A 19687-nucleotide genomic window follows, 5' to 3' on the forward strand; every position below is an offset into this window, starting at 1 on the left:
CGTCAGAAACGCGAAGGGACGGCTCGTTTATTATCTGCTGTCTTGCGTGACACGGGCTAAAGAGGATTTAAACGAATCCCGTTGTACAAAGCAAAACATTCGTGAAAAGGCTGTAAAAGTCTATGGAAACGCTCTGCTTCGTGCTGTGCTTTGTTTCGTTCCCTGATCAGTTCCGTGTAGTTAGCAGCGATTGGGCCGAGGCCCGGAGGAAGCCCGTATCTAAGGGCGTCGGGCTAGGCTCCCTAGACGGGCAGCCCCGACCCCAGATCGGCTGCTTTAGCACTCTACTCCCCCCGGGCTGCGCCGGCTCCTCCGGGCCCTGGGTTCCCCCCCAGGTCACAGCACTGGGGCTGCCCCTGGGGCTCCGAGTCGCCGGTGGTGCCGCAGGGGGAAGGCCCTTCCTCGACGAAGGGGACGTGCGGGGCCACGGCCGGGCGCGCGGGGCTGGACCCCGCGGGGAGCCGGTCCTGGGGACAGGAGGCGCGGCCAGGTCGGGGGGAGGTGCTCTGGGGGCTCCGTGTCTCCACGGCTCCCCGCCAAGGAACATGGACGAGGACTGGAATGGGGATAAGGGTAGGGGTAGGGATAGGGACTGGGCCGGGGATGAGAATGGGGACAAGGCCGAGGACGGGGCCGGGGCTGGGGACTGAGAAGGGGATGAGGCCGGGGCTGGGACTGGGGCTGGGAACTGGGGACTGGGGAGGAGATGGGGCCGGGGCCGCGCTCCAAAGGGGCCAGCGCTTGTTTGGGTGTCTGCTCTCCCGCGGCGGGCAGAAAGGATAATTTGCTTTATATGGCAGGGGATCAAATGCTCTGCTGTAACCTCTCGCTTCCAGGTACTCGCCCGCCCCGGCCCCTTCCTTCCTCCGCAGCCCCTCCCGCGCCCTCCCCCCTCAACGCTGACAGCCCCGCCGGGGCCGGCGGTTATAATAGGCCGCTGCCTGTAGTCCCGGGGCGGAGAGACGCTCCCCGGTGCCGCGCCCCGTGTGCATGTGGCGGTAACGGCTCCGGTCCGCCGCGCTGCTCAGGGCGGTCCCGGGCCACTCGCTCTGGGGGGGCCGCGCAGGGCCCGGCCCGCAGGGGCAGGGTAGGGGCGGCGGGGCAATGGACAGAGCCCCTGCGGGGCGCCCCGCTGCCCGGCTGCCGGCCGGGGGGCTGCGCTAGGGCCGCCCCGGCTCCCCCCCTCCCCGATCCAGGGGCGGCGGCGACGATGCAGCACCCACTGGAGCTGGGGGCCGCGCACTACTTCCCGGCCGAAGCCTTCCCCGACCACCGCTCGCACCGCTACCGCAGCTTCATGATTGAGGAGATTCTCACCGACCCCCCGGACGCCAAAGGGGCCGCGCCGGCAGGGGAGCTGCTCAAGTTCGGGGTACAGGCGCTGCTCTCCGCCCGGCCATACCACAACCACCTCGGTACGTCCCCGGGGGGAGCAGGGGGAGCCCCCGAGCCCTCACCGAGCCCCGGGGGTTCCCGCGGCCCGGGGGGGAGCTGCTACGGGCACGGGGAGGTGAGGCGGGGAGGTTTTTCCCGCTGATGGACTCGAGCGCGTTTCAGCGCCCGTTCCCGGAAGGAACAGTCGTGAATTTTGCCTTAAAAAATACCTGCCGCGCTTTGCCGGCCGTGCGCACCCCGCCGGGTCTCGGCCGTGCCGCGGGGGCTCCAGCCGGGAGCCTGACCCGAAGAGAGCTGCTACAGGCTCCGACGGCGCTTGCAGAGGATGGCCCTTGACTTTCAAGGGAAGAACGTTGCTGTTGAGCGGGTGTTTCTACATGGTTTTGGATGAGGTGTGAATTGCTGGAGCTTGCGCAGCGGGATCTGTGTCTGTAGGGCTGCTCTGCGGACACAGATTTGGCTGGAAACCCGACATATATATTAATTTATATTTATATCTTAAATATATAATCGACAATATTTATATATAATGCAGAAATATTTATATATAGTACTTTTGTGTAATAATTATATAGTATTAATATGTAGTATTTATATATATTTCTTTAAAGCGAGAGCCAGCGAGGTCTGTGCAGTCTGATACAGTATCTAGGACAAATGCCGTTTATTAACTTATAGTTGTTTTATTGTTAAACACCAGTATTTAATATAATTCAAACGCCAGCATTTAATGTGCGATTGCAAAAGTTCTCCTTTCCCCAAGCCATCTTCATCTGCGGAAACGTAGCTTTTTATCCGTAGAAACGAACGGAATAGGAGGATCCCGAGTTCTCGCTCTGCTTTTGAAAGAGAAAGGGGAAAGCGTCATCCCCACAGCGAGACGTTAGAATTTCTGTAAATCAGTATGGTTTTCAAGATGGGCAGAACTATTCGAAATGGTGGAGCCGATTCTCTATAGCCCTCAAGGCCCGGGTTCAGCGGGAGCAGGATCAGGCCCTGTAAGAAGGGAAAGAGGCAGTTTCAGCTTAGGCCGAAGGGAAGGAGCCCGCACGGACTCCTCGGAAAGGCCTTTCCAAGCCACCGGGCCCGCTCCGGGGCCGCAGCCAGTTGGCTGAGCGGGGCCGGGGTGAGCGGAGCGGAGCCAGTACAGGCAGCAGTCCCCCAGCTTGTGGGATGGCTGCGTGGCCGAGGCCGCGGCCGAAAGTATCTGCATCCTCCTCCTCCTCCTCCTTTTTGGGTTGCTCCTCGGGAATTGCTTCTTGCAGCCACGGGAAAACCGTGGGGCTGCGATTCACGGAGAGATATAGAAATTGTTCCCCGATAGAAAATGTCCTGATAAATACTCGTGAGGGAGCCCCGGGCCCGTACCCGGGCCCCGCAGCGGGCAGCTGTCGGGTGGCACTGGAGGGGGACGCTTTCGGGGGATTTAAACTGTTTCCACTTGTAACCCTCCAAGTCATTCTTTAATTAGAAACTGCCGGTTGGAGGGCAAGGCGTGACCCTGCACCGCGGAGAGGGGGGACCCAGGCAGGGCAGGCCCCTACCCCCGCTGCTGGTCCCGCACCCGTCGGCCTCTGGGGCTCGGTGCCGCGAAAGGAGGAGGACCCCGGGTTTCTGTCAGGGTCGGATCCGCGGGGCAGCCGAGCACCCTGCAGCCCTGGGGGTCCGCGGGGGCCGGGCCGGGGGCAGCCGAAGCTGACGGTCCCTGTCTCCCGCAGCGGTGCTGAAGGCGGAGCCGGCCGCCGTATTCAAGTTCCCGCTGGCTCCCTTGGGCTGCTCGGGGCTGGGCTCGGCGCTGCTTGCGGCCGGCTCGGGGCTGCAGGGCGGCTCCTCCTCGCCCCATCTCCCGCTGGAGCTGCACCTTCGTGGCAAGCTGGAGCCGGGTCCCCCGGAGCCGGGCAGCAAGGCCAAAAAGGGCCGCCGCAGCCGCACCGTCTTCACCGAACTGCAGCTCATGGGGCTGGAGAAGCGCTTCGAGAAGCAGAAATACCTCTCCACGCCCGACAGGTAGGACCCTGCGGGCCGGGGGCGGGACAAGACGGGGGCCCGTTTTTCCCGAAGAAAGAGTAAGGCTGCCAGCCGAGACCAAAGCTGCCGGGGCTCATTGCCAATCTCTCTCTCGCCCGCAGAATAGACCTGGCCGAATCGCTTGGGCTCAGCCAGCTCCAGGTGAAAACCTGGTACCAGAACAGGCGCATGAAATGGAAGAAAATAGTAAGTGCCCGAGTCCGCCCCTTCTGAGCACGGCACCGCGCCCCGCGGGCCTGCCCTTCTGAGGGACATCCCTGCCTGAAAAACACTACCAGTAATAATAATTATACTAAAAACCAGTCTTAAGGACACCCCTTTTCTCGGTCCGAGCCTGCTCGGCCTTGCAGCTCGGCCTCCGGGAGGAGCCGCACCGGCAGCCTCGGCTGCTCCCCTGGCTGCTGCCGGGACGCGGTGCTTTGCTCCGGGAGACGGTGGAGAGGGGTGTTCACGGTGGCAGCACGGTTTTATCGCGGTGCCTCCCTCCTCCTCTGCCCCCTCCCCGCTCCGCAGGTGTTGCAGGGGGGAGGCCTGGAGTCCCCCACCAAGCCCAAAGGCCGTCCCAAGAAGAACTCCATCCCCAGCAGCGAGCAGCTCTCGGAGCAAGAGCGAGCTCGGGACGCCGAGAAGCCGCCCGAGAGCCTAGGCTCGCCGGCCGAGGTCAGCCAGGAGGAGTGAGGGTGACGGCCCAGCCCCCCCCCCGCGAAGGCTCTGCCGCCCCCCGGGCTCTGCCCGCCAAGCCCGCGGCCGGCCCCGCATCTCTCCGGCGGGACGGAGGCGAAGGGCAACCCCAGTAAATGGAGACGGTCGCCTTCGGCCTCCGATGAACTGAGCGTTTGGGCCGGTGGCAACCCCGCCGTTCACTCTTTGTGCCCACGGAGCGCTGCTCCACGGCCGCCGGTGTTGTGTGCGAGGGCCCGGAGGGGCCGGGAGGACACTGGATCCCATCTGACAAATCTACTCGCTGTCTAAAACCCTGTGGTGCCCCTAGTTATTCGAAAACTGCATTTTATGATCGGTTTTATTAAAGCGAAGATATTTACTTTATTTCAATAAAGTATTTTATGAACTATTGCTCTGAGAAGTGTAATGCTTTTGGTTGTTTTTATTCTTTTATTTCTTCTCCCCCGCGGAGGCAAGGTTAGAGAGCCGAGTCCAAGTTCATAGGCAGATCCACAGGGACGGACGAAAGCCGGTACCGGGGCAGATTCTCCAGCCGTTTTCCCTGAAGGCTCGGCCTGGCCTTTGTCGGGAGAGGCAAGAGCTCGCGGGCAGATTTTCTCGGGCGAATTCGGATGCTTTCGCGTTTTAAAGATACGTTAATTGCTGTCAAATCAGTCAATTCGATTCCGCGCTGCGCATCCTAAATGGTGCTTTTTTTCAGACCGCAGAGGGTAGCAGGGAGTCTGACAGCCCGAGCACATCACTCCCGGTCCGCAGCATCACCGAGCCAGTCACTTCTCCCGTCGGGTGCCGAGGCCCGCACGGATCCTCTCTGTCCGTCTGCCGGTCTGTCTATCCGTCCGTCTTGCAGTGTGGCCCGGCTCAGGGCAAGGCCCTGCCGCTCTGCTCGGTGCCCGTCGCTGTCTCCGGGGCTCTGTGCACATCACGAAGCCGCAGGGCTTTGCTTTTTTCTTTGCTTCTTTTTTTCGCTTCTTTTCCCCGAATCCCTGCTGGACGTTTTCCATCGAGGTATCAAATTATAGAGCATCAACCGAGACATGCAATTACCACTGTCCTGCTGCTAAAAACCAGCAGCACCGCAGGAAGCGGCAAGAGGCAGAGAGGGAAGGGGAGTGGGGCCAGAGGCTGCGCGGCCACGGTGCTTGCTCGGCTGCGAGGTGGCCGGCGACAGGGAAGGTCTGGGGGCCCGGACCGAGTCCCTGCTGCAGGGCAGTAATTAGTCGGGCCTTCCAATTAAAGGTGGTAATTAGCAGCCAGGGACTCGTCGGTGCCCTAAAGGCCGCTGCGACGGCAGAGCCGGAACGCCTCTTCTGTGGATAGCGGGTCCTTCTCTAACCCGCCACAGCTCAGCTTGAGAGCCGGCTCATTCCCTGGTAACGCCAAGAAACAGCGTCTCGACGGGCGAGGAGCTGCGCTGATTATTTAAACGTAGCCCCGAGCCTCCCCGCTCCGAGGTGGATCTCTGCCGGGCTCGCCCTGCTAATGACACGGCTGCTCCCGCTTCTTTTCGTCTGTCCATTTCCACATGCTCCGGGGGTCCGGATTCGGTGCAGCGAGGAGCCGGGTGCGAAGGTGAGCGGCGCGGACCCCCTGCGCCTTGTGTGTGTGTGTTCTCTTATCCAGATTAAATAAACTCCCGGGATGAGAAGTGGAGTGTTTGTAAGCACAAGGTATGGCCATTGTTGGGTAAGGAGAGCACAAGCTCACGTTCTTACATTAAATTGTCTTATATATTTAAAGAAGCAGTTGGTGGGAAATGCTTTATTTAAGATGAGGATAAGGACTAGCTGGGAGGGGGAAGGCCGCAGGGCTGGGCTCAGGCGGTGTTTAGGTTGTTTGTCCCTCTGTGTCACCTCCTGGCCATTGCTTATGGTTAGGCTACGGGCTCACGGCTCCGGTGCACGTGAAAACAGCAGCCGTTTTTAATTAAAAGGTAGATTCACCGGCGCATTGACCTAAATTAACAGCCTGACAAGCTGTGTCCATCACCCATGCGAATTAAGAGGTTTGGATATAACCAGGCTCCGGTTATTGCTATCACACGATATAATTTAATATTTTTCTTTCGCATCTGAGTAAGTGGCTAACAAGTGATTATTCTTCGCAGACCATAAAGTGATTATTTTTTCACAGATCATAAAGCATTAAAGAAGAACAGTTATTTTATTGCTTGTAAATTTTTTCTCCTAGGCAGCGAAAGCAGCGGCAGGCGGGGGCCGGCCGGGCTTGGAGAGCCGCGTCCCGCCGGTCCAGCTCCCCCGGGGCTCCCCAAGCTGAAGGCGGGATGCAGCCCCGGTTTTGCCCGCTTCCCTGTGTCCCTCCGGGGTCGTACTCCGGCCGCTTCGGCTTCTCGCGGCATCCAGAGGAAAGGCGCTATTTAACCTCCGCAGCCCGCGGCGGGAGCAGCGCTCGAGAGCAGCTTCCCTCGCGGTGTTAGCGGTGCCCGAGAGCTGCTCCGGGCGGTCTCCGCGGGCAGCCGGGCCTGGGGCGTGCTCTGCCGTTTGCTCGCAAACAGTGTTTGGGTGTGTGAACACGCCGCGAAAGAGAGCACCCATCTCCGGCAGCAGACCGCGACCTCGGGATTAACGGGATCCATGTTGGGAGCTGCTCGTTTAGAAACCTTTTTGGATAGTAACGACTTTAATGACAAACTTTAGTTTTGGAAGCGGCTGTTTGCAGCACGGAGCGCAAGTGTGCTGCGCTGAGGAGCCCTCCCCTCTTCGCACTAGACTAATAACTCTCAAAGTCCTCCCAGTCACACGAGAAATCTGTTAAAGCAACTGACAATAACCCATAACCTGGCGAGTGTGGGGTGGGGATTTTCCTCTCGTAAAATACCTTTTATAAAAAAAGCTATTTTCTCTTTTAATGAGTTTGTGTGTTATTTTCCTTTGGAGTTTTCTTTCCCGTGCACAGGACAGGCTGCTGGCCGGCGTAGCACTGCACCCCTGTCACAGCAGCTCGGAGCCGGGAGCAGGGGCGTCGCAGCGAGGTGTCATCTTCCGCTTGAGATCCAAAGGCAAGTGTCACCAGCTCTTAGCGAAAGCCCTTCCAAACGCGTTTTGATAATGTCTGAGCACGTTTATATGCAGGGTTCCAGGGCTCGCCCTGACCGGCATCAATAGTCTTTGCTGACGAGAAAATTACACCATCACGCGGGTTTGGTGCCGACGGTAACCTTTGCTAGTGCAGCCGACTTATTTCATTTTCTACCTACCTTTCACAGCTACAATGAAGCGCTGTGGATGCCGTTAGGCTGCGGTGGACAATACTCACATCCCTCTTCAGCAGCAGAACACTGTCGGCCCAGGCACTCGGAGATGTCTGACAGGAGCCTGGGAAGATCTGGGTGACTTTGTCCGGTCTTCCTTCTCGGAGCCCTGTTCTTGCTGTGGGAATGATCTCGTGCTGCAGCACTCCAAAGCAGGGCTGTCAGAAAAGCTGTCCACGACCCCAAGGGTGTTTGCCAGTGCTGTATAATTCTGGGGCCAGTAAAGTATACATGTAGCTAGTAACATCTGATGTTCTCTTTTCTGTATACAAATAAGCTCTATGGGTATAACACATTTATTCTGGCAGAAAAGCATCCATGATGGGGAACTAACTCTACTATTTTAATTACACTGATACAGGTAAACCAGCATATGTTTTCTCTCTAAACAAAATAGAAGGGTGTAGATTGAAGGCTGGAAAAGCAGCACTGAAAGTGTGATCTTCCCATGTTTGAATGCGAATTGGGTCACACTTAATTGGAAAACGTTATGATGATTTTCTTAACAAAAATCCGTTTAGGTGAGTTTCCAGTTCAAAACATCCTGAATTCCCTATTTATGAAGCATCTCGAGGAAACCTGAGAAAGGTTCTGCTTTTTCATCAATGTCAATTTAAATATACCTCCATGGAGGCACAAGATTTTAAGAGTAATGACATGGGGTTTATACTGAAGTAAAAGCACAGGAGACTTTGCTTCAGCAGGAGCAGACTGGACACAATGCTGGTGTTGGGAAGAGGTGCCCTGGTTCACTGCTACGCACCTGTGATTCAAGTGGAGATCTGCTCTGCTATTCTGAGAGCAAAAACTGGTTCTAGAGCAATGTCCTGTAGGCATTCCCCACCAAAACCCCCACAGCATGGTCTTAATGCTGCCCTTTCCCTTCCGGAGGTTTCAGGGGGGAGCTGCAGAGAGGATGGAGGAGGATGTGGGTTGGATCGGGACAGAGGATGCAGAGGGTGATGACGGGGAGGATGGAGGGGGTGTAGGAGGATAGGAAGGGATGTGAAGGCCCTGTGTAGCGTATGGAGGGATGTGGAAAGGCTGGAGGAGATGGGAGGTTGTGAGGGGACATGACAGTGATGTGAGAAGATGCAAGGGTATGCAGGGTGATGTGGAGGGGTGTATGTGGAGGTTCAGGATTCAGGGGAGCGCTTAGGGGTGATGGATGGAGCAATGAGGGGTGGAATGTGGGGGTTTTGAAGGGATGCAGGGACGGTGATTGGGCATGTAGGGGGCTGCAGGGTGCATAAGGGGAATATTAAGGGTATGTGGGGTTGTGAATGGGTGATGCGGGGGTTTTGATGGGACATGGGGAACATAGAGGGAGGATGCCACAGGCAGCTGCAGCCTGCACCCCCAGATACTGATAGAATACACTGCCTAGTGGCACTGCCTAGTGCCATGTGTGGGTGCTGAGCTGAAGCTGGGATGGGTTAGACATCCTTGGACGTGGGGAGAAAGAAGGTAATACCTATCTAGGACTTTTTATCACTATTTTGGGTAAAAATACAATGAAGGGATCAATAGGACCTATTCAGTCAAATTCTCTAAAAATCATTAACTGGTAAGTGAAGTATTGTCATTAGACCTCTGCCTTAACCTTAAAGTCATTAGACGTTTGGTTGTTTCAGCTGACTTGTGTGGCAGATAAAATCAAAACGCTGAGTGGCTTATTCCATGAAATTTGGCCAAGTAATAAATAAATGAAGTTCAGGGCAAGTTCGCATTAAACACACTAGCACAGCTCTTGATAATGGTATCTCTGCTTGGCTAAGCTTTTCCTTGAGATCTTAGGAAATTTGCCAGAATCAGGGCTCTGGGATGAGGATGGTTACCTTTAATGAAGTTGGTGATGACCATTGCATCAGTAGGCAGTGGTTTTCACAGCATGCTTTAAAAATGCGTGCTCTTACCCACGCAGTTCTGTGGCGATGGAAAAAGGCCCAGTCTTGTCTGGGTTCATCCGTTTACAAACAGAGTCCATTAAATCATGATTATGTATAAAATGAGTTCTTCCTCTGCAAGAGACTCAAATCCATTGTTTAGATTGCACCTATGTTAACAACCGACAAAATAAGCTTTTAACGTTTCTAAAACATACTCTTTTCTCTAGTATGGGAATGTGGAAACTTTCCAGAATTAGAATGGCATATAAAGGAAATGAGTAAAAGCAGATTGACGTGTGTAAAGTTTGAGTATGAGCTGGGATTAGAAGATTTAAATTTTTTTTAATACAATTTCCACCACCACTTCCCCCCACCCATCCATATAGTTCATGTAAAGGTGTTGGGCAGTATAAATCCACCCTCTGAATAGATACTGAAGTTAGTGGGTTATATTTAAATGGAGGGTACTATTCAAGGAGTCAGTGTTGAAGAGATTGCCTGCTGAGTTCAAGTACAGTTATGCTTAAAGCATTATGTCCTTTTTCATTCATATTCAAAAATTACTCAGGCGTGACTTGCAGTGGAATAATTATGCAGAAACCCTGTTAATTTAGGACAGCTCTTTGCAGCTTGGTGTTTCGTAACTGCTAGCCTGAAAACTTGCTTGTGCAGGATCCCTACAGCTCCGTGACGTTTCTAGAGGATAAAGAAAATAAAGGGTAAACAGAGCCCGGAAGAGAACAGGCAGATGTGCAGGAGTTACTCACACACTGCGTGTCCTGGGAACTCTGACATCTTTCTGAAGACACTGTATTACAAGAACTGGGAGAAGAGGCTCCCAGACACTGTGCTGGGCTGTTCAACGTGGGTTTCAGCACAAGTCCTATAGAACAACTCCAGCTGGCAGGCTAGTACTTTGCATCCTATGAACGTGCTGCTTGGAAGTGTTCTGGGCAAAAATCTACATATGGCAACAAATCTTTACAAAATGCCAATCTAACTTGGGCTGGCTGGGCAGGTACACCAAAAACACATATTTTTTTCACCTCAACAAGGACTGGGAGGGAGAAGCTGGTTGTTCAATTTGAGCCAATGGGCTTTCTCCTTCTCCGCTGCTTGATGGACTACAACAGGATTCTGCCCCATTAATGCTGCTAGACGTACTTCCAGAGGTATTTACTAAAGAACAAACACAAATATTTAAGAACTTAACATATAATTCAAATTAAAGATTGTCTAGATACAATTTGCTGAAACATGGGACTTAATAATGCCTTGTCTAAATTAAAATAGCTTTTAATAGAGGTTTAAGAGGAAGTATCATTGTCTTCTCCTTTCTGTAACACTGGCAGATGGGTTGCTGAATATTCCTGTTTCTTAAACAGCAATTTTCACAGGGCCTGTTTAGTCAGTGAAAAATGCTGGAATTTTGTGCCAGTCCTCGCAGACATTCAGAGCCTCCTCTCATTTGAGCTCTTTGAGGCTTATTACCACCAGAGGTAAGGTTTAAAGGGCACTGTAAGGTTTTCTTGAATTCTGTGGTGTGCTGTGAAATTTCCACATTAATGAGTGTGGAAATATTTCATATTCAGGTTTTATACTGTTAATTGTAGAAGTGACAGAGTGGGGCTTGTTTCCTGGTCGAATGGTGTTTCTCACTGGGTCAGTGTTAGTGTATGGGCGATGCATGTAATAACCGAACATACCATGTTAAACTCAGTGGTTATTTGAAATGAGAATTCATTATTCACTAATATTTGTACTAGTAAAGTACAAGTGCTCAAATATTTGCAGAAAGCAAATGTGAAGCAGCTGTAAATATGGCTGAATTTGCATCTGAATTTTAATGAGTATTTGCAGATTTTTGGCTAAGCTGTAATGTACGTGTGTATGGGACACTAAGCTTGTAAATGCCAGTGCTTTACACTTACCAGTGTGGAAATTGCAGCTAAGCCCACCAGATTTAGCTTTCATACCCTTAGTTTAAAGGGAAAAATACAGCCTAGTTTGAAAAACAACAAAAGTAACACCCTTCCCAAAAACACATGGAACAGAAGCTTCAGATAAACACATGAATTAGTGGTCTATAGCCTTCACTGGCTTGTGGGTGAAAAGCAAGTAGCATGTAGCTTAACTCCTTCATCTCCACAAGCACAAGCTGTATCCAAAGGTTGAAGAAGTGTGTTGCCAAGGATCCACCCCTCAGGGACGACGTGTGCAAGTCAAGATCTTTCCCCATGGCTCCAAAGAACTCATTCTCTGGATGGAAGCTGAGGAAGCTGAGGAATCTGTAAATGTTTTCACAAAATGCCGTTCTAGCCAAATTTTGTCTTTTCAGTGTGAAAGCAGGCTTGGTGTGAGCAGGGCTTGCATTGAGGGAAGAGTGCTTGGTTTCAGAGGGGTGTAGTTTGTTAAGATTGAAAGGATCGGTAAGGTAAGTGCTGTTAGGCGATGTGCTCCAGAAGGCAGCACGTGGCATCCATCTCCCAGTCACATTGATACAGATAATTTCTAGCCAAGTTTTGCTGCTTTCCTACCCCACTGGAACAGGAAATATCTGGATGGCAAAATCATCACAGGTTTCTATGAAGATCTCTTGCCTGTGTTCTTAATACTTAAAATTCAATACAGGAGTTGCTGCTGTGATTCCTGCTCTGGATTTCCAGAATTGCCTTGTGCTGTCACTGTGTCTACACTGCAAGTATAGCCCAAGTGATCCAGGAGGTAATAGACCCACTGACTGTGCATTGTACAAGTTGTCTTGTGTGCAATCATCAGCCTTCTGGGTGTCCAGAAATGCTCGATATATGGCCAGAGAAGCTGTAGATGAAGTGTAAGAGTGATGGTCTGTCGACAAATGCTGTAACATTGGCAAGTGTGTTTGTGGCACTCATGCGATCAGGAACTCATACCTACTGTCTCCTCTATAGCTCTGCAAATTCCTCTTCTCAAAAGGGTGATGTTTTCTATTTTCCAGGCTTCTAAACACACAAAAGGCATTTGCTTATTTCTTTGCTTTGTATGATTATGCAAGCAGAGGTTTATATATACCTAGTTTTGAAATTACTGTGCTTTCCTCTGTCTATTGATCTTTATTCTTCCAGCAGAGCCCTTTTCACTATGTTGTGTGATGTATATTTTAGGTTTTGAATGACACTTAATTATTACTTCAGAAGAGGATGCTCCTCAGAATGAAAAGCAGATTGTCATGAAGGTAAGGAAGAGATTTTAAGAGATTTTTGTAGTTTGTTGTGAGTCTCTTGTAGTCTTCAGTCTATAAAACCAGGTACCCTGGTTATTGGGTCATGCTTAACAGGGGTGCACATGGAAATGCTGCTCAGAAACATCTACGGGGGACAGAAAAAAGCCTCTGTATTGTCTTGAACTCTTTATACTAAACCCATCCTACTGTATTTCTAGGGTATATTTACGCCATGTTAGTACTTTGGAATTCCAGTCATAGATTGTCATCCGTGTTTCTGGGTGTTGCAATGTCAGATGTTATCCCGTTGTGCTCTCTTTCTGGTGTTGAAATCCTTATTTTTTATGAAGGGATTTACAAAAGCATCTGACATCCTGACAGAACTCTTGGTAATCATGTTATGGTGGGATCTGTTGGTTGGATATGGAAAAAAATCGTTAGAAAAGGTATTTCGTTGTAACTAAAGTTTTTGATCCTGTACAGTCCCTTACAGTGTCTTCTCTTAGATGAGACAAATGCCAAAGGAGATGTTATCCCTATATGAATTTGGAATAGTTATGTTTGGGTTGGATAGGAAAATACTACCTTTATAACCAGACAGCCCTTAATTGGCGGTACCGAAAACTGAGTCAAAGACCGTGGCATATATATGTTTTTTCTGCCCTATTAAAGTGAAAAACCCCAATGTGTTTTCTTAGGCTTGGATATATACACCCTACAAGAATTCTCTTCTTTGACCTTAGGTTTACATATCTCACATTTTCCAGGTGCGTTTTCCCTGATGATATTTTTATTAGTGTATTCGCGGTAAATGTGTCCTTGAGTGTCCACAACTTCTGTCCAATATACATTCTGTTACTGCATTCAATGCAGATGAATGCTTCTAGGCAAAGCATAATTTCCAGGGTCAAAGATTTTATAAATAGAGCTGCTGTAGCTGGGAGATGCAGCTTCTCTTCCCAGGAAAGAACCATAGGTTTAATACTGGATCCTTGTGTGTGCTGATTTTTTAAAGAAACAAGAGGGCCAGAAATGATGATTGGTCTAGAGTGGCATGAATGCAGGTTTCATCCTGCTCATTTCTAGTCAGCAGTATTTTTTCCCTACACCACCCAAGTTGTTGACCTGGGTCTGGCACAACCTTATTCCTTATATTCAAATTTCTCTAGTTTCTGTTGCACTGCAACCCGGAAGAGTTGACATGCAAGGAAGAACCACTTGAAAGATTAGAAGACTAATGAGATAACCCCAGGGATTTTATACTTTGAGTTACACTCTCCCTCCTTCACTTCAGTTATTGCTGAAGTTGCTAAAGCAGCGAAGTTTTTGTGCTCCCACTCTCACCACATCTGTCAGGAATAATATTTACCTACAGAGAAGGATGACAGAACCCCACAGTCCTGAAGTCTATGAGGACTGCAACACTAGTTCAGCTTTAATTGTGAGCTACATTTAATGACAGTTGGCAATATGCCTCGAAAAAGGTATGAAAAGACGAAAGCAAATAGGGATGCTCCTCTGTCTTGCTGTTGCACTTTAAACTTAAACAGAGGGGATTTAGGTTAGACATTAAGGAGAAGTTCTTCCCTGTGAGGGTGGTGAGGTGCTGGCACAGAGTGCTCAGTTAAGCTGTTGCTGCCTCATGCCTGGCTGTGCTCAAGGCCAGGTTGGAGCAAGCTGCTCTAGTGGAAAGTGTCCCTGTTTGTGGCAGGGGGTTGGAACTGGATGAGCTTTAAGGTCCTTTCCAATACAAACCATTGGCAACAAGTTCTGTTATCTGTGGACACGTGAAGAACTACATCCTATTGCTTGCTTTTTTTATCTTGCCACCTGATAATTTCATTTGTTATACCTAGGTGTCATGTTTTCACAAAGGTAACAGCCTCTTTTCTTTTCCCCCAAGCAAATCTTTGTTTTATGAAGCTCTGTCGTCATTTCCCTCAGCCTTTTTCTGCCTTTCCTGCGCCTCAGTTATACCCATTGGTCTGTACTGAGGTTCATCATATTCTGTGACCTAAGGTGTGGTGGGTTTAATTTCTAACTGAAGAGCATCAGTGACTAGGAAGAAATACAAAGTGCTTCTTAAAGCAAGAACTGCTAGTCTGGCTTGTGTTCCTCCATATATTTTATCAAGAGGTTTTTCAGAGTTCTGATTTTAAATCCGTGTCCATCCTAAATCCCCTTTATCAGTGTTCTTGGAGTGAAACCTAGTCCTTGTGTTAGAATAATCCCTGCTCATGTAATCAGGTTGCCCTCTAATGGTTAGCTTCGATTCCAGGCGCTCTCAGGCCTGCTGATGACCAGAGGAATTACTTTGATTCCTGTGGAAGAGGCCTAAATGCTTTACTTTGCAAGGGTATGGTTCATATGCTGGCTGCGCGATGGAGCTGTGCTTTACAGAGGAAGAAGCAGAAGCCTCTTCAGACACTGTGGTTGCAAACCTGTTCGTTTATAAAGATGGTTTTGATTTCTTTTAATTAACTGTACATTTTAAGAGCCGGAATTCATTGATGTCAAGGTTCATTACTGCAAAGTTTGTGTTGTCTGTTTAAAAAATTTGACTGAAAACAGCTTGAATGGGAACTTTTTCCTATGTGTTTAATGTTTTGTCCTGTCCCTGTGGGTTCCCAATGAATTCTCTAAGTCCTCTGAAGTCAAATGGCATAAAAACCCCTATCAAAACTAAGCAGAAGGAAGAAAATAGGGGAAAAAAATATTCTTGGATGGTCAAATATGAAAAACTTTCCCTCCAAATGCTGGAAAAACGGTTTTATTTTAACCCCAGGTAATATGATGCATTAAAAGACTGGTGAGGAAGATGGGAAATGTAAGCAAAGTAGAATATTTTTCACATTGACTGCTTATTCTGGCACTGTTCTGAGTGCAAATAGACTCCTGGGATCCAACAGCATCTTGTGCTCTCCGTACATATATTCTGCCTGCATTCAGATACTATGTTGTTTAGGTTGATTTTTCTCAGAAGATGTAACTGAGGGTTTAAGGAAGAAGCCTGTGGTAGAGCTGAAGACAGGTTTCTCCTGTTGAGGGGTAAACTGCCGGTAATACAGTTGAATATTTGAACATAACCAGAAAATAAATGCTATAAAAAATCCACCGATGTACAAGAAGATAAAGAGAAAATCCTGAAATAGTAAAAAAACATTAACCAAATTTACAAGCTTATGAAGTGAAGATGATGTCATACACGTTTATGAAACCCAAGTACTTCTCTGTAATAAAAGCAACCCTTGAAGATCAATGAGATTGATTTTTTTCATCAGGTAGTGAACCAGCATCCTTGAAATGAATTTCTGTTTTGTTATGGGATTTCATAAGGCTTTTACCTGCCAAATCTGAAAAAAAATCTTAGCCGTTATCCAAAATAAATGTAGTTTCTTTTCTAAGTATGAAGACAAACAAAATTCTTTGGAACAAGAAGTGAAGAAATAATATGTAAGGACAGTTTTCCTTCTTCTTATTTGTACATTATGCATGCTTTTCTTCTAAGTTTCCCTACACCCTCCATGCACACTCATGCACACACACACAGAGGATACAGCAGCAGGGGTAACGTAACAACAGCAACTAAGTGCATTGAAAACCAATTGAATTCCTAAATTCTTCTAAAGAGAATTTATTAGAATTGAAAACCAAGGTAGAAACAGTGGAGCTGTCCCAGCAATCTGAAAGGCAAACTAAAGGTGTTTTATTTAGCAATGTATGGATATTTGTACTTGATGGGCTCGTGTTTCTGCCTGTTTATGTGTGGGGTGAGACCTTTTCAGAATTACATCTATGGATCTGTACATATTCATACATTACATGAGATGCCTTATTCTGCTGGTAAAATGTTATCTGCCAGCTATGAAGCTGCTTGGAGACTATTTCTGTAGCAGATGAGGCATTAAGCCTGTTCAAACAAGCACACCTCCTGTCCTTGGTAAGCCACAGTACCTCAGCAGATACTTGGAAAATCCAAAGCAAGCTTCCTTCATATTAGAAAGAGGAAAGACATCTGGTTTTCTATTACACTTCACGTCTCATTTTATTAATGCCTAATACAGGAGTGGCCAAGAACTGAAGTTTACTTGATTAATGTAGATGCTAATCCCAGAATAGTTCCAGTGTTGCATCTGAAGATTTCAATCTGGGGTCACCTCTGGCTGAAAGTACAGCCACTTTTTGACTACATGCAATAGAATTACACAGCTGGTTGTGGTATAGGCTGAACTGCACATCACATATATTATAATATCAGAGAGACATCTTGACAATATGAACCTACCTGGAGGCTGAAACGTATGACACAGTGTCCAAGTCTTGAAAAGCTGCCCAGGGTTCAGCAGTAGCAGTCATTTTTCTCCTTCTTAGTAGCTGGTGCAGTGCTGTGTTTTTGACTTTCGGTCTGGGAACAGTGCTGATAACACCGATGTTCTTAGTTGTTGCTCAGTAATGTTTACCCTGACCAAGGACTTTCTGAGTCTCATGCTCTGCCAGGGAGGAGGGAAAGCCAGAAGGAAGCAGAGACAGGACACCTGACCCAAACTAGCCAAAGAGGTATTCCATACCACAGCACGTCATGCCCACCATATAAACTGGGGGCAGTTACCCAGAAGGGTGAAATCCCTGCTCGGGTCGGGGTGGGTATTGGTCAGCGGGTGGTGAGCAGTTGAATTCTCTTTCCTTGTTATTTCCCTTATCATTATTATTGTTGGTGGTAACAGTAGTGATTTGTGTTATACCTTAGTTACTGGACTGTTCTTCTTTCAACCCGTGGGAGCTACATTCTTTTGGTTCTCCTCCCCATCCCTCCGGGAGTGGGGGAGGAAGTAGGCAGGGAGTGAGTGAGTGGCTGTGTGGTTCTGAGTTACCAGCTGGGCTTAAACCACGGCAAAAGCAGATGAAGAGAATGTGAGAATGAAGATCTTAGGCCTACTGTAAGAGAAGATCAGGTCTGAGATCATCTTAAGAACCTGAATGTGCACAATGGGCTACATCAAAAGGAGCGTGACCAGAAGGCAGAAGGAGGTGATCCTGCCCCTCTACTCTGCTCTTGTGAGACCTCACTTGGAGCATTGTGTGCAGTTCTGGTGTCCTCAACATAAAAAGGACATAGAACTCTTGGAGCAAGTCCAGAGGAGGGCCACGAGGATGATCAGGGGACTGGAGCACCTCCCGTATGAAGATAGGCTGAGAAAGTTGAGGCTATTCAGCCTGGAGAAGAGAAGCGTCATGGAGACCTCAGAGCAGCTTCCAGCGTCTGAAGGGGGCCTACAAGGATGCTGGAGAGGGACCTTCATCAGGGACTGTAGCATAGGATGAGGGGTGATGGGTTCAAACTAAAACAGGAGAAGTTCTTCCTTGTGGTGATGAGGTGCTGCCACAGGTTGCCCAGAGAAGTGGTAAACAGTCCATCCCTGACAGTGTTCAAAGCTAGGTCGGACAGAGCCTTGGACGACACGGTCTAGTGTGAGTCATCCCTACCCATGGCAGAGGGGTTGGAACTAGATGATCTTAATGTTCTTTCCAACCCTAACTATCCTATGATTCTGTAACAGGGCTCAGAAATTCTGCCATATAGAAGGTGGCAGAAGTGTGAGCTTCTTCTGCAGCCTATTTGCAATTTCTACATGAATGAGGAAGGAAGTTGTGAATGCTTCAACCCTGTCAGTGTTCAAGGCCAGGTTGGGTGAGACTTGGAGCAACCTGCTCTAGTGGAAGGTGTCCCTGCCTGTGGCAGGGGTTGGAACTGGGTGAGCTTTAAGGTCCCTTCCAACACAAACCAGTCTGGAATTCCATGATGATCTGGGGCACTGACAGCCTTTGCTCATTTGCAAGTGTCTGGCCTTGTCTAGAGAAGTACTGTTGCCTCCAAGCAGGTAAGCTCAACTAAAACCATGAATGTGAATATTATTTTCAGGTTAAAGGAAGTGGAAGGAAGGCGTGGAGATTGCAGTGTGTTGCCTATTTTATTTAATAGCTTGCATAAATCTGTTGTAAACCTCACATTCAAACTGAAATTTTGCAGTGCAGGGACACCTCAAAGTGGTGCTGTATATTTGCAGATTAGAAAAGAAGGAAAGAGAGGAAAAAAAAAAAATCCCCAAATCCTCTCAAAAAAAAAACAGAAGAAGAAAAGAAAATATCTCCCCAAAAGTTTAAAGTGGGAATCTGGTTTGTATTGGACCCTTGTTCTGTAAGTTTAGAGCACTCCAATCCACCTGAAGGATCAAAAGTGTCCTCAAGCCCTTAAATAGATGAGTCGGAAATACTTGAAATGTGTTTCATTTTATGGTAAGTTTAATGTTTCTAATCTCAGTGCAATTTACAATTACAATAAATATCACAAAAAAAATTAATGTGGCCACTTCAAATACAAAGGAACGACCAAGTGTAATCCGAGAAAATTTTATCAACATGCAATTTCCTTAACAAAAACATCAATGTATCATTTCAGCATGCTGAGAAATATTTATCTTTTGGGACAGCAAAATCATTTGCAGAACATTTTAACTGCTAAATAAATATTTTACTGGCAACTTCTGAGGCATCATAAATGCAGTCAATATAAACAAAGCAATGTGGAAACCAGCCCCAGCCTCAGTTCAAATGGCGGTTGGCTGGTTCATGGCAACACAGGACTCTGGGACGCATTTGGCTGAGCCTCAGCGTTTGGAAAGATTCAGTTTCTTCCTGCTATTATAAGCAAGTTTGCTTAGTTTATGTGGAAGTTCTGGCAGTGGGAGCCACAGTGAGCTTTTAGTACTAGTGATGCACCTAGTTAGCATTGAGCTGAAACCTGTTTAATTGAATCCAGCACTTACGAAAAGTATGAAATTTGCAGCTTTGCAGGCAGAACTTATCTGCTTGGCTACAGAACAAGAACATCAAGGCCATGGTGGCTTGAACTTCCTTGTGGACCCCAGCCAATGTGCTTCACTGTGTTGTTCTGATGTCCACATTATCCATTCTCTCTTCTCTGACTGCTCAACTCAGCCAGCACTTTTAAGGGTGGTTTCAGAAAGTTGTATCTGTCCTCTGCAAATAGACCAAAGATCTGTTCCACAAAGCAGTGGAAGAGTTAGTTATTCCTTTCCCAGACTGTGCTGCTGCCCTTATTCCTAAGGATAGCATCAAATATGGGACGTGGCTTTCTTTTTTTATTGTTATTACTTAGCAATTGCCATCTTTAAAATAGTATTTTTTACTTAAGCTGGA

General features: G+C 48.6%; 1 protein-coding gene across 1 annotated transcript; it reads left to right on the forward strand.

Moving 5' to 3' along the window:
- Window positions 1-1210: 1210 nt before the first annotated feature.
- Window positions 1211-4101, forward strand: BARX1 (BARX homeobox 1; the record flags this gene model as incomplete). The annotated part of the gene is made up of 4 exons (XM_080625631.1): window positions 1211-1415; window positions 3114-3402; window positions 3525-3609; window positions 3937-4101. The coding sequence occupies 4 exons, from the start codon at window positions 1211-1213 to the stop codon at window positions 4099-4101; spliced, it is 744 nt and encodes a 247-aa protein (XP_080481757.1).
- Between the last annotated feature and the right edge of the window lie 15586 nt (window positions 4102-19687).

The sequence above is a fragment of the Psittacula echo genome (assembly GCF_963264785.1).
Source record: "Psittacula echo genome assembly, chromosome: 9".
NCBI classification, from domain to species: Eukaryota; Metazoa; Chordata; class Aves; order Psittaciformes; family Psittacidae; genus Psittacula; species Psittacula echo.